The 13120-nt window shown below is 47.2% G+C and overlaps 2 protein-coding genes across 2 annotated transcripts; one reads left to right on the plus strand and one right to left on the minus strand.

Moving 5' to 3' along the window:
• Nucleotides 1-2024: 2024 nt before the first annotated feature.
• LOC146190520 (uncharacterized) lies at nucleotides 2025-3953 on the minus strand. The gene is made up of 2 exons (XM_084600916.1): nucleotides 3905-3953; nucleotides 2025-3805 (listed from the first exon to the last, which is right to left on the minus strand). The coding sequence occupies exon 2, from the start codon at nucleotides 3802-3804 to the stop codon at nucleotides 2170-2172; it is 1635 nt and encodes a 544-aa protein (XP_084457042.1). The 5' UTR covers nucleotide 3805; nucleotides 3905-3953; the 3' UTR covers nucleotides 2025-2169.
• A 7048-nt stretch (nucleotides 3954-11001) lies between these two features.
• LOC146190521 (uncharacterized) lies at nucleotides 11002-12882 on the plus strand. Its single transcript, XM_084600187.1, has one exon. The coding sequence runs from the start codon at nucleotides 11002-11004 to the stop codon at nucleotides 12880-12882; it is 1881 nt and encodes a 626-aa protein (XP_084456313.1).
• Nucleotides 12883-13120: the final 238 nt, after the last annotated feature.

A 13120-nucleotide genomic window follows, 5' to 3' on the forward strand; every position in this document is an offset into this window, starting at 1 on the left:
TTATTCTTTCTGATCAGGAAAGCTTCCAATAGCTCACGCTCACGTTTATATTTTCCCCGACCGATAATGCTGGCAGTGTGAAAACTAGGAGAACATTTGCAGTCCTTGACATGCAATGCTAAATTGCTGCCTGGGCCCAAACTTGTGCGATGTTACCTCAGGAACGATGTTACCTCGTTCAAGCATGCTCCGGTTTGGCCAATGTAGATTTTCCCGCATGACAACGGGATTGAATACACCACGCCCACTGCGCATGTGGTGAACATAGTCTGGTGTTTCGTCTTGCAAACACCAGTTCTGCGCAGGTCAGCAGAGATTTCGGCGCACAAACCGGACAGTTTGCAGGAAGCAGAAAATGTCATAGCGACACCAAACTTCTGAGCCACTTTTTTCAGACCATGTGAAGTCTTGTGGAAGTAAGGAATTACTTCCAAATTTCTTGATTCCACTTCTACTGGCATGGCAGCCTTTGAAGATAACTTCAGTTTTTCCCCCAAGGATAACAAGTGTTGGGCTTTTCAGAATTTTTTGATGATCTCGAACACTGCTAGTATTTCAAAGCAAGCGCTGATTCCGTGTTCACGTTATCCGCTGGGTAAGCACGTGTTGAATATGCCCAAGCTAACTTTGTTTTCAGGCACGAAAGAGCTTATGTGCAATTGCTACCGTTACTATAAATAAGACGATGTTAAAGAAAATTTGAAACAAGTGATATTAGGTTGATATACAAGAATTATTGCACCAACATATTGCCTGAGATCACTGGAAGCCTATTTATTGCTGATTTCAAAAGCAGCCGGCGCGTGGCCTTAATTATCACTGTGATTGTAGCGCGTGGAACGATCTTATTCATGGTCTTTGTCGCGAGACGCGGATTTATCAATTTCAATGCAGCGCGAGATTCGCAGAGATTTTTCCCGAGTGCCCGCAGCGAAGCAGAAGTGTTTCCGTATCGTTCCAGACGTTTCCAGGTTCCTTTGGCCGGTTATCTCAATGGTTCTTCGCCCACTTCAAACTGAGCGCTGACGAAAGCAACTGGCAGTCATAGTTCGCAACTGACGTGAGCGATTGCTGCTTTCGGCGCCACTGTGTTGCTTCATTCTTTTGAGGGCGCAAGTCAGCCGCAATTAAGAGTTTCAGTGCAACGCTAGCTTCATTTTTCACCAACGGCATTTTCACTAGTGCGTGAAAATATGTTTCTAACTGCATGTGCACAATAATGCAGTCGTGAAACTGGAATGCGCATTCCTCTGCTTTTGAAACATTTTACACGCCACAGACGCTCTTAAAGGGAGCATTGAATTCGATTGATGCCTAATTCAAGCTTGATGACAATAACTTCAAAGAAATATGATAGCTTCATATGTATCCTGCCGTTCCTGATCCACATTTTGAAGTAGAAACAATACGAGAGGGAACACGGGAGCCCTTGGCCTTCGCATTTCGCAAAGCTGTACAGCCAACAGAAGGTGAGAATAAGTTGCACAGCACACGATCAAGCTTTCTCTACACGAGTCTTTACCGTTGATTCATATCACCTTTGGGCAGCAGCGCTTTGCAAAGCGTGAAGGCAACGCGCTCCGTCTAATATTGCTTCTAGCTGTACTTCCAGCCACTTGCTCTTTTTTGCATAGTGGGACACACCGATGTAGCAGAAAAGCAGGCGTCGTCCAAGTAGAAATCCCACGCCATGGATGCTTGCATATCGTAAAAGACCTAATATTATATTGCATGTTTTACCATCTTTAGATCGCCTAGGCCAGATAGGCCTTTGCTTTCCTTCGTTACAGGCCACACAAGCACGTTGACTTTGCTAAAATAGGAGTGGAGTGATTAGAAGCCTTGGCTTTGGAGAAACGTAATAAACGCGTAGCGCTAGAGTACCTGCAGCGCTGAGCAAAGCATATGGCATACACCGTATACGTTGCACCATTCACAGACTTCGAAGCAATGCAAGGCTCGTGGCTGCGGACAGTGTTGCTAGTGCAAGGCACTGCACCAAATAAGCGAGAAGGGAGACAATGTTGCAGTGATAAAATGCCCGTGTTTATTTCAGGTTATTACAGGACACTGGTCATGTAGGTGCAAAAAGCGCACTTTTAAAATGTGTAAAGCATTTGACAGGTCCTATACCAAGCGAGGGCTTACATTACATTACAGGACAACAGCTCAGGGCCGGATTCCTGGAAACAGGTGGCGGGTCGTGGCAGAAGACAGCCTTGTCGGCTGCTGGGTACCCTGCGCAGAGACGAGACTTTGGGTTGTGGAGGATGCCACGTTACGGGCCGCGGTGATAGACCGCTCCTGTGTTTCTTCGGTAGAGGTGCGAAGAGATGCTGCTGACGAAGTGGCAGGAACAGTTGCCGATGTCGTGACGGGCTCGGAAAGTGTTGCTAACGTATCAGCGCTGGTAGCCTCTGCGGTAGTGACGAGAGTGGCAGCCCGAAACGGGACTTGTGCGGTGGTAGGCAGCGAAGGAAAAGCCGTAAGTTCGGGAGTGGCCGATGTTAACCCAGACATCGTGACGGACTCTGTGGCAGTAGTAGCTGCAGTGAAGTCAGCGGTAGGCTGGAGTGTGCCAGACCTAATCGAGACCACATGTGCGGTAGGCACGGTAGTAGAAACCATAACGTGGGTGCTGGCAAACGTAGGCGCAGGCCCGGGTATAGATTCGGGGAAGGAAACTGTACCGGAGTTTGGGGCGGCAGTGGTAAGTACGCCATTGTCTTCAGCCGTGATGATGGTGCTAGACGTAGGCGAGACAGCTTCGGTGAGAGAAGTAGCCGGACCAGTGGAAGACGTAGAGGACTGAGTATGTAACGTGAAGACTGCAGTTACATCTTCTTCAAGGGGTACAGATGTGGGGACAATGGCAGCCGTCCGACCTTCAGGTAGCATGGGTGCGCCAGTAGAAGAGGCGGACGAAACAGTGGAGGAACCGAAGTTCGGACCTGTGGCACCAAGAGCGGGGGCGGATGCCCCAACGGTACTGGTCAGGACCTGTGCAGGAACGGTAGGGCGGCTGGAAGGCGGAGCTGTAGCAGTAAGCAGGGTAGGACGTGCTGAGGTAAGTGCAGGGCTAGGAGCCATGGTGCTGGCGACCGTGGTTGCTCGAGAGGCAGCTGGCGACGCTGGCCGGAGGTGCTGCGTCTTCAGAGCCAAGATCTTAGCCTGCACGACGTGCGCAAGGGAGACTGCGGGATGCTGGTGAACGATGTGGCCGTGATTGGGTAGGACTGTACCGTTCAGCCAAAGGGATGCGTTACGCAGTAAAGTGACAACGGGGTCGACTACCTTGCCAACGACAGCACCCAGCGACGTAGTGATGTTGCTGAAGATGCTGTGAGGCCCGAGATGCCCAGAATGGGATGGGCCAGGAGCAGTAGTATTGCCGGTAGGAACGTTGACGACGCTGCAAATCATCACGGGCACCGTGCTTGCGTTGCTTACAACAGACCCAACCGTATGAGAGGCCGTTGAAGGCTGGTGGTGGATGTGCTGGTGACCATGCCCTTGGCTTTCATGATGAACCTGGCCTGGCGAGACATGTTCTTGGATCTGGTGATGGTCGTGGGCTTGGTGAGCATGACTACCGTGGGCGTTGTGGGATGGCAGTACGTGGCCTTGCTGGCCATGAGCATGGAAATTCAGGGAATGGCTTGCGTGGGCTTCTTCACCGTTATGATGATGGTGGCTGTGCACAAATCCAAAGGTACGGGCCTTCGGTCTCTGCGCTTCTACTGTAAGCAAGCAGATGGCCAGGAACACCAAAGGGACGACCTTCATGGTAAAAACACGGTCCATCCTGTAACCAAAGTAGAAAGAAGTTACGATTACTGAAGTAAAAGATTTTACAGAAAGCAAAACAGCATTCCATCACAAGCATGCAGTTGAATGTACGCACCTTGTTGCTGTCACGCACTTCCAGGGACTGGTGTTCCCTTGGCCTCCGACAAGTTATTTTATAGCGGTGCGCAAGCTAGTCGCTGAGCTCCTATTGGGTGATCATAAAGGGGGTGTCAGCAGCGATGAAAGCTCAATGTCATACTTTTTGGCTAAGATAAAATCTTGCCATGGTAATGAACGCGATAAAAAAAAACTAGAAAGTGCCGTCTGCGGCTTTTATAAGGACGAACAATGATCGCATGTCTTCTATCAAAAAGGAAGGTCATGCCTGTGAAAGTGGTGTTCGTCGTCTTACTTCAATAACACGTTTATATCTGAAACGTCACAAACACGGGCACCCAGAAAGTATACGAAGAGCCTAATAAATTGTAGAAAATCCTCTTAGATGAATTTGGCACGTCTATTGCGGCCTTTATTCTGCATGCGCCTTAAACTCTTTATAGTTATTACGTGGATCTTTCAGTATGTGTTGTCTTTGCTCAATTTCATATTTGTTCCTTTTAAATAATATCCAAAGGTATGAGCGATGAGGCGTTTGTTCATCAGCTTTGCAAATCTTCGTCCACTAGGGTACGTTAATTCGTAAACGAAAATTGGAGCGCTGTCGTTTCTTTCTCCGACTACCTACTAACGGCATTGAAATGTTTTGCGCATTTCATTGTAGTTTTGTTTCGAATAATTACGTATCCGAGGCGGCAGTTGTTGAGATTGTACTCTTACGGAAACGTTCAAGTACGTAGTTAGTAGTAAGCGATGCCCTTAAATATTCATACTTTTTTATATAAATTACCTGACGTCGTATAGGTCCATGCAGATGAATATCAGGATGAAGAGGTAACAAGCTAAGGATTACATCGCGAATATCATTTTAACATTTAGCGCTTCCTTTTCCAAACAGAATCTCCACCATTTCGAGGTTCAACATGATCTGCATTGCATGAAATAACTCGCCGTGCTTTCCGCCAAGCAGTTGGTGCGATGCATTAATTTCTCAAAGTTATGGGGGAAAAAAAGAGGAGAATTAAAGGGCAGTGACACGCACTTGACCCTACATGTGTGTCCAATTTCCTTCCGTCAGGAACGCGAACCACGGCTAGGCTTTTTTGTATGCAGTGATCTGAAATTTTTAGTGCGAATGCATTAATCGTCCTATTATCAACAAAACACGCAATAGTCCGGCGTGTGGAAGGATGGCCACGAAAAATAAAGAACAGCTCTAAAACAAGCCAAAATATGGGGATTGACGCCCAATTCCTAAGAGATATTCCTGTGATCAATAAAGAACCCAGCTGAAAAACAAATTAATTCTCTTGGGATGGGTGGGAATCGAACCCGAGAGCATTAGATAAGATAAGAGATCAGAAAGATTAAAAAGTGAAGGTGACGAGCCCAGCAGGTCACACAGGCGCTTTGGTCCAGCCTGTATAAATGTGGGCGTAGCGAACAGGCGGTGCAGTGAGCATTAGTGGTACGTATAGTGACGTCAGGTGGCACAGAAGATATAAAGCACTGCTAATTATTTCATACAACGCAGGTTCTATTGAATCTCTAAACAGTGAATATTTTGGGGAAAAATGAAGCGCTCTAATCTAAAATGTCATTCGCGGTGCAACACCATCCCAGAGTTTATTATCCCCTTTAACATGATATTCGAGCTCCAGGAGGTCGGCAATTTTGAATAAAAACAAATACAAACATGCAGAGACGTCGCCTACTGCCCTATACATACTTGAATCACCGCACAAATTTTTAAACATCCGCTGGGGCTTAAGCATGGCTTGAACGTAGTTATGAGCGATTAAGCTCGGAATACATGGAGCGTTTTTAGATGGAGCGTTGTGCATGAAGACGAAGCTTGAGCGCCTCCCCAATTAAAAGCGTCCAATCATGTACAGCCTTGAAGAGATAGTGCCTCTACTCAAGCCTTTTCATTCCGCGATGTTTTTATATTTTTATTGAAGTTGGATCTTAGGGCAAGAAGGGTGCCGTATCAGCCTTCACTCAAAATAAATTCATTCGGACCCAGCGAGGCTAAATCTGAAGTAGCACAATACAGATTCCACCCGGAAACTTTCGCCATGTATGGGTGCAGCAATATGTATTGAGAAATATAGGGAAATTCACACAACTGAAATGCGACGAGTTATGTAGTCGCTACAGAAATCGCAGCTGCGAACGTCGCGCTGTCTTACAGTGAGAAATGAATTTCGACAACTCGCCTTTCTGCCGAACCTTCGAAAACCGCCGCTGGGCGGCCATCAGTGACGCCTCTATATGCGGTGCACGGAGCTAATACTACTATCTCTATTCATAGACCCCCCTTCCTTATCTCCAAATAAAGTTTGTCAGTATCTCATAAATAGCATAGGCAGTCAGCAACCTGAATTTGACCCCTATCAGTCAACAATGGTACTAATTCGCGGGCGGGTTCGATTCTGAGCTCGATTTTGGTGTAGACAAAACAAGAAACCTTTGTTATTAACCTCTTAACAAATAATCCTTGATTCGACGTTTATCGCCTACAACAGTGCTACCCATTGCCGCTCTCTAGGGTTAAGCTTGCAGAAATGAACTGATCGTTCACTGAGCTTGCAGCACATTGTGTGAGGTAAAATGTGCGTTTTGCACGAAAACGTCGGCGGAGAGCAGTACATGGAGGTAATTATACAACACCATTATGCAAGCACGATACGCGTCGTACCCCCAGCAGCGTGAAGGAAAAAGTGAGTGCGCGGCTCGTGGCTCTCCTCGGAAGACATCCGGCCCGCGAATCGAAGAAGAAAGCGCAGCTCCATGTGTCCAGATGAGGGTACAAGCAGCACTCCTTTGCGGACATTGTCGACGACACAGAGGTCGTCCAAACGTTGGAGATCGTCCAAGCGACGGGTGCGACACAAGCTGCCGGGACAACACCGGCCGCCTATGACTCCTCAGGCTGCCAGCTTGCCTTCACGCCCGAAGTCACCATCGTCTACTCAACCAACCCAACGAATGGACTCGGGCCTAGTTCGGGCGCAGGAGACCGACCACTGTGTCCTATCCGTGGATAAACCGCGCAAATCGAACAAGCAATATAATTCAGCTTCGAAAACCAAGATCCGTGCACCGCCTCTGTCCTCGCTGCCAATGTTTCCTGGGGCGTCGTCGTCTCCGCAATCTTTGCAGCCGCGTGGGCCACACCGAACGCCGGGGCTAGAGAATGACCAATACGGTAGACTCTTGACTCCAAACACGGGCCGTACGTTCAGCCCAAGGTAATAGTTTGCTATGCTGAAGGCTTTACCGTGTTACCTTAAGAGACATGCGTGAAGAGCTTTTCGACGAAAGTTAACTGACAAGGTGCTGTATAAACGTGAAAATGATTGATCCAGTTATACAATATGTGCTTTATTTCTTATCCAGCACAAGCGCTTGCAGCAGAGTGCTTTCCCCTTCTGGACGTAAAGCGGCAACCGTGAAAATTTATTCCAGGCTCTTCCGTTGTCGCACAAACGTATCGTTTTCTCTGGTGCCCATTGTGCAGCTTCTGTGTGAAAAAAAAAAAAAAAGTCATACAAACATCTCGATAGAATTTCCAGCCGCTTGTAGAAACGCTCAGATGACCACCCTTGTCAGCTGGCTGGAATTTTAGAGCAGCGCCATGTATGCAGGTGACATATATGGCGCCCGTACGATGTTATATGCAGCAATTAAATCTTAACATTTATTATTTATTTACATACACTGGCATCACAAAGAGCGAGAAATGATCGCGATAAAAAAAGAAGCGTGCAAAAGGAAAATAACCAACATGGTTACACAGGCACAGAACAATGATATGGTTACAAAGGGCGCACAAAAAAATGGAAAAGGAAAAATATGCATTGTCACATGTGATTCAGTTTTTCGTTGGCAAATTCATCATGCAGCAATGCACAAATGAACAGTTCGGTGAATTCCGGGTTTTTGGGGTGTGCGAAAAAATACAATGTAGCAATTTTTTTATGCCTATAGTGAAAGTTGAGCGAGCTTACACGTAGCGTGCGTGGTGCAGAAGGATTGGCGAGCTTAACTGGTGCTTGTATAGACAACTTGGAATGTATGATCATGTGCAAAAGAATTGAGTGGTCATGCTTGCACCTATCAGCAAGAGTAGGAAGTGATAACATGGTGGCTTGAGTCAAAGGCGAGAAAAGTGTGGTTAAAACTGTAGTAAAAAAATCTGACTGCTTCATCCCCTTCAGTAAGCGATAATAAGTGATCTAATATTCGTTATGCCGATCTATATAGAATAAATAAAAATTTAAACATAGGTCCTAATGTTTTTGAGGGACATAAAATGAATTTTCTTGATTATGCACAAACTTAACCCGCCGCACTATATCCCTAGGCCAATGGTTGCTCTTGTAAAAATGATGCACTGTTGCACGTTTATGTACAAGTTCTGCGGCTATGGACAATCAAGCTCCATCGGAGGCATTGTGGTGTTTTTGTCGCTGGTTTTTGCCCGCTCGTGATGTAGGCTATTTGTCGAAAACCCTCTGATTTCAGGCAAATGTTTCTAGAGACTGCATTTGCTCCCTTGCCTTCGCAGTTCTATGGCGTCCACCGACACAGCTGTACCTTACTCCAGCACTGGCCCAGGCGGAATGGAGTTCAGCCCTGGAGCGGATCGCAGCGTGGGCCATGCATTCAAGCTCACTGGAATCGGTCTTACTACCCACTTGCGTACAGAGTCTCCACAGTTTACCGTGAGTGCTCTGTTCGCTCTCTTCTTGATTTTCCCCCCGCGGTGGCTCAGTGGTTATAGCGCTCAAATACTGAAGCCAAGGACGCGTGATCAAATCCCGACCAAGGCAGCAGCTTTTAAATGGAGACGCAATGGAAAGACGTCCGTGTGCTGTGCGATGTCAGCGCAAGAGTCCCAGGTAGTCGAAATTTCGGAAGCCCTCCTCTACAGCATCCCTCCTAATCTGAGTCGATTTGGGACGTTGCACCCTATAAACCATCTTCTTGCACTTGCGATGTCGACAGCATCGCAGCCGCAGTCTGCGGTTCACAGCTCAGAAAACTTAAATTACGAATCAGTAATAAGTAGACGATGGGCCATAAGCCTGTAGCACGGCTCCGACAATTGCTCTCTTTCGCGAAGCGGGCACCTACATGTGATCCGCACTCAGTCGTTTCTTTTTTCACTGTTTGCAGAAAGGAAACGTCAGCTTTATTTGGTGATACTAGCATCGAAAAATAAAGGTAGATGTATTGGTAGCTGGGAATAATGAGCAAATTTTCTAAAAATTTTTAGCTGGAAAATTACGGTCTAGGTACGGCGCAGAGACATCGAAAACAAAGGTAACTGCAATGGCTTATAATACCACAGTGTGTGTGTGTGCGTGCGTGCGTGCGTGCGTGTGTGCGTGCGTGCGTGTGTGCGTGTGTGCGTGTGTGCGTGCGTGCGCGCGTGTGTGTGTGTGTGTGTGTGTGTGTGTGTGTGTGTGTGTGTGTGTGTGTGTGTGTGTGTGTGTGTGTGTGTGTGTGTGTGTGTGTGTGTGTGTGTGTGTGTGTGTGTGTGTGTGTGTGTGTGTGTGTGTGTGTGTGTGTGTGTGTGTGTGTGTGTGTGTGTGTGTGTGTGTGTGTGTGTGTGTGTGTGTGTGCGTGTGTGCGTGTGTGCGTGTGTGTGTAGGGGGGGGGGAGTCATTATGCGGCTCTGAGCGTACATCTTTCCTAGCTTTTAACGATATAGCGAGAACGTCGATCGAACTGCTGGTCAGCGCTTTAAAACAGTAATAAGCGCTTGCAACACGGCTAGAGTTCGCGCGTGCGCACGCTGTTCCGATCACGAGAACATACGCCCTGGCCCAATATCTGTTCGCGAAAACCCGATAGGCTATAGAACACGTGCGCATGAATACGACGCAGCACTTATACGCGATTTCCCTCTCTCTCTTTTTTTTTTTCCCTATTACGGGAGGCCGCGCTGGAGAAGCAGGGTCAAAATAATAAAAAATTAAAGGAAGGAAATAGAGCAGCACATGGAAATCATTGCCTGGAATGCGAACCTTCTGATTCGAGAATTCCTCTGTGAGGTGGGAACACGATAAAAGAAGCATCAAGCAAGGCACGTGTGTTCTAGCGCCCGCCGTTTTTTGTTTTGTTTCGAACGCACGTATACTCGTGATCGGAACAGCATAGCAGAAGACGCTCTATAACCTTCGTGCGCATGCGCGATCTGTCGCCGTGTTGCACGCTTATCGCCGTTATGATTTGCTGACCAGCCGTTAGGCCGACTCACGCGCTATATTAATTAAAAATCAGAACGGCTGTACATACGATTATTCGAGGAGTATGTGCGATGAATGGAGTAAGTATCATAAATAACATATCACTTCTGACTTCATAACCAACGTTTATGAACCGTTATATGCATTTATCTCTTATTGTCCCCACAGCATCCTGCTAGCCCTGGTATTGCTACTGCATTGCACGCTTTCTTGTGGTACAGTCCAGACCTTTACGTCAATCGGCGCTGTCACGTGGAGGCGAAAAGCGAAGCGACTATGAGTTGTGCGATGTCAGTGCACGTTAAGGAGACCCAGGTGGTCAAAATTTGAGTCCTCATATAGTCTTAGTCGTCTCGGGAAGTTAAAACCTGTCATCGAACCAAACAATGCAAATTGCATGCAATAGGCTATATTTCGAGAACTCGCTGTCTTAACCTTGCAACGTTGTTGCTGCCCAAAAGACAATCGAAAATTCCTTTTAAAAAGGAGCCACCCTTAGCGAGTTCACTAATTGCAGTGAATTTACTAAAGGACAGAGGTCCATATCTATAGAAACCATCGGGATCTTAAGACAACTTGCATGATTTGTGATAAATGTCAATAGTAATATGATATTAAGTTCGTTCAACGCAAGAGCTTTATGTTGAAGCAATTTAGAGCTGTGCTATTAGGTTTATTTCAAGTCAGTGGATGCTCAGACAGTGATGTATGTGCTACTGAAATTGATGGGTAACCTTATATTATCTATGTTTCTCTCCACGGGCCCATTAAACAGTGGAAGACGATCCCCGACCTCCCCGCAGTGTCTGGCCACGCCCATATAGGAGCAGTTCTGATGGTTGCATGCCTGCTGGGTGTCATCCTGTTCGCCGTCATGAGCGTGCACAGACTAAAGCCCACCGTTCTGGCTACTTACACTTGCTCGAATCCCTCGTGCCTGCGCTATCAGGCTCTGCTCACAAATGCCGTCGACACACGCATGCGACCATGTGACAATTTCTACGCTCACGTCTGCCATCTGTGGTCGAGAGATCATGAGGATTCTGTAAAGCACGAAGCCTGGAGCAGGTTCATTGAAGAAGCAATCAGAGATCTGCATGGGGCTTCTAGAACTGGCACAATAATTCAGGCAAGCACAAAGTTCTTCGCGACTTGCCTCAGCGTCTTTAACGTCTCCAACGTCCTCGGTGTGAAGAAAGTTCTTGCCAAAGGTGGCATCGCCTGGCCCGACCGGAATGACAGGCCAGACTTTCTTAACGCCCTCTTCTACATGTCGCGACGTGTCTTCATGCCTGTTTTACTTGATTTCAAGATTCATAACGGCTCATTACTTGATGTCAGGCCTGACGAAGGCTTCCAACGGCGATTCCGGACTCTAAGGAAGCACATAAAGACTCGCCACTTGCGCGACCATTTGCGCACCACGTACGAAGAATTTGGCGGGCATAACATGTCCCGACTTGCTGAAATCTTTAAAAGTCTAGACAGCGCTGAACAATTTGTCGACTTATACTCGAACGTAACCTCATCGCGTCATAACACGTCTTATGAATTCGTGACTAACGACACAACATCGCTTTTTCGTCTTACTCCATCTGTTCCCATGGAAAGGTGGAACACAATGCTGAGACTCTTTTTCAATACCTCTGTTACTGCTTTGTATGGTGTGGTCATCCTAAACATCGACTATTTCAGGGACATATTCAAAGCCCACGAGCAGTACGGTGAAAGCGGCATGAACGACATCGTTGAAACGCTGTGCGTCCAAAATCTCGTGCATTACAGCAGTTACGAGATTATTGCCAGCTTCCAAGGGATCGACGCAATTAAATCGCTCAAGGAGGACTGCTTCCTTTCTACTTTAGCATTTTTTGGCAAAGACGTGCACTATTTTCTTTTGAACTCCAGAATAAGCGCCTTAAGCAGTGTTATTCAGCTCGCCGAACTTGTGCGTGGAGCGTTCTTTGGTCTTATTCGTCCGAGCAATAGCCGATTGCTGTCACTGAAACAGAGATACGCTCAACCGGATGGTGGCAATGGTTCCAATTTCTACAACATATTTGCCGTGCTGAGGAATATCGAACTCAAACCCCACTCCTTCCCACAGGGGGACTATCCTGCCATGACCAATGACCCTTTGCAGAATTGGATCCTTATGCACGAAACAAACCTCCGGCTGTCTCGCGGAGTAGCTCCCTCATATTTGACCCACTATAGGGAACAGGACTTCGCAAAGTTGAAAGGTTTCGCTCTCATGACGGAGCACCTGGAGTTTCCGTACTACATCGCAGGCGGACACCGTGGCGTGTTGCTTGGAGGTTTGGGCTCGCGGATCGCAGCCACGGTCTTCTATGACTACGTTGAAAGTCAGCATGACGCCAGGGAGATCTACCAGCGCAACCAAGACTGCCTGACGAGGAACTCCGGTGTGAATCAAGACCTCGACCTTCAAGGCGCCGTTGCTTCAATTCCTGTAGTGCTGTCGGCGTTCAAGGAATCTGTGGAAGCAACGGGTGACCTCCTGACCGGAGACCTACCACCCTTCCCTGCGCTCAGCATTCCCTTTCTGTTCGGATGCTACCTGCTGTGCGGACAGCAAAACGGCGAGAAAATGTGCAACGTTCCATTGATGCACAGCGCGGACTTTTCCCAAGTGTACGCCTGTCCAGAAGGTTCTTTCATGAACCCAAGCAACAAGTGCAGCTTAGTGCCTTAGAATTATGATGTTAGACATTATGCGACGTTACTTCACTTTAGATATCCGAGGATAGACCATCATTGAGTGTGGCGGTGAACGTGTATATGAGGTACTTCGAGCTACATGTAAACACAAATATTTGCTTGCTTGGCCACTGAACTCAGAGGTGTCTATATTTCACATTTTCAGCACTGTGATTGCGTACATAATTATATACTTATTTTGCATCCTTATATTATTACTTCTACTCTACTTG

This window comes from Amblyomma maculatum, chromosome 4, assembly GCF_055883805.1.
Source record: "Amblyomma maculatum isolate TAMU_Amacu chromosome 4, ASM5588380v1, whole genome shotgun sequence".
Taxonomy (NCBI): Eukaryota; Metazoa; Arthropoda; class Arachnida; order Ixodida; family Ixodidae; genus Amblyomma; species Amblyomma maculatum.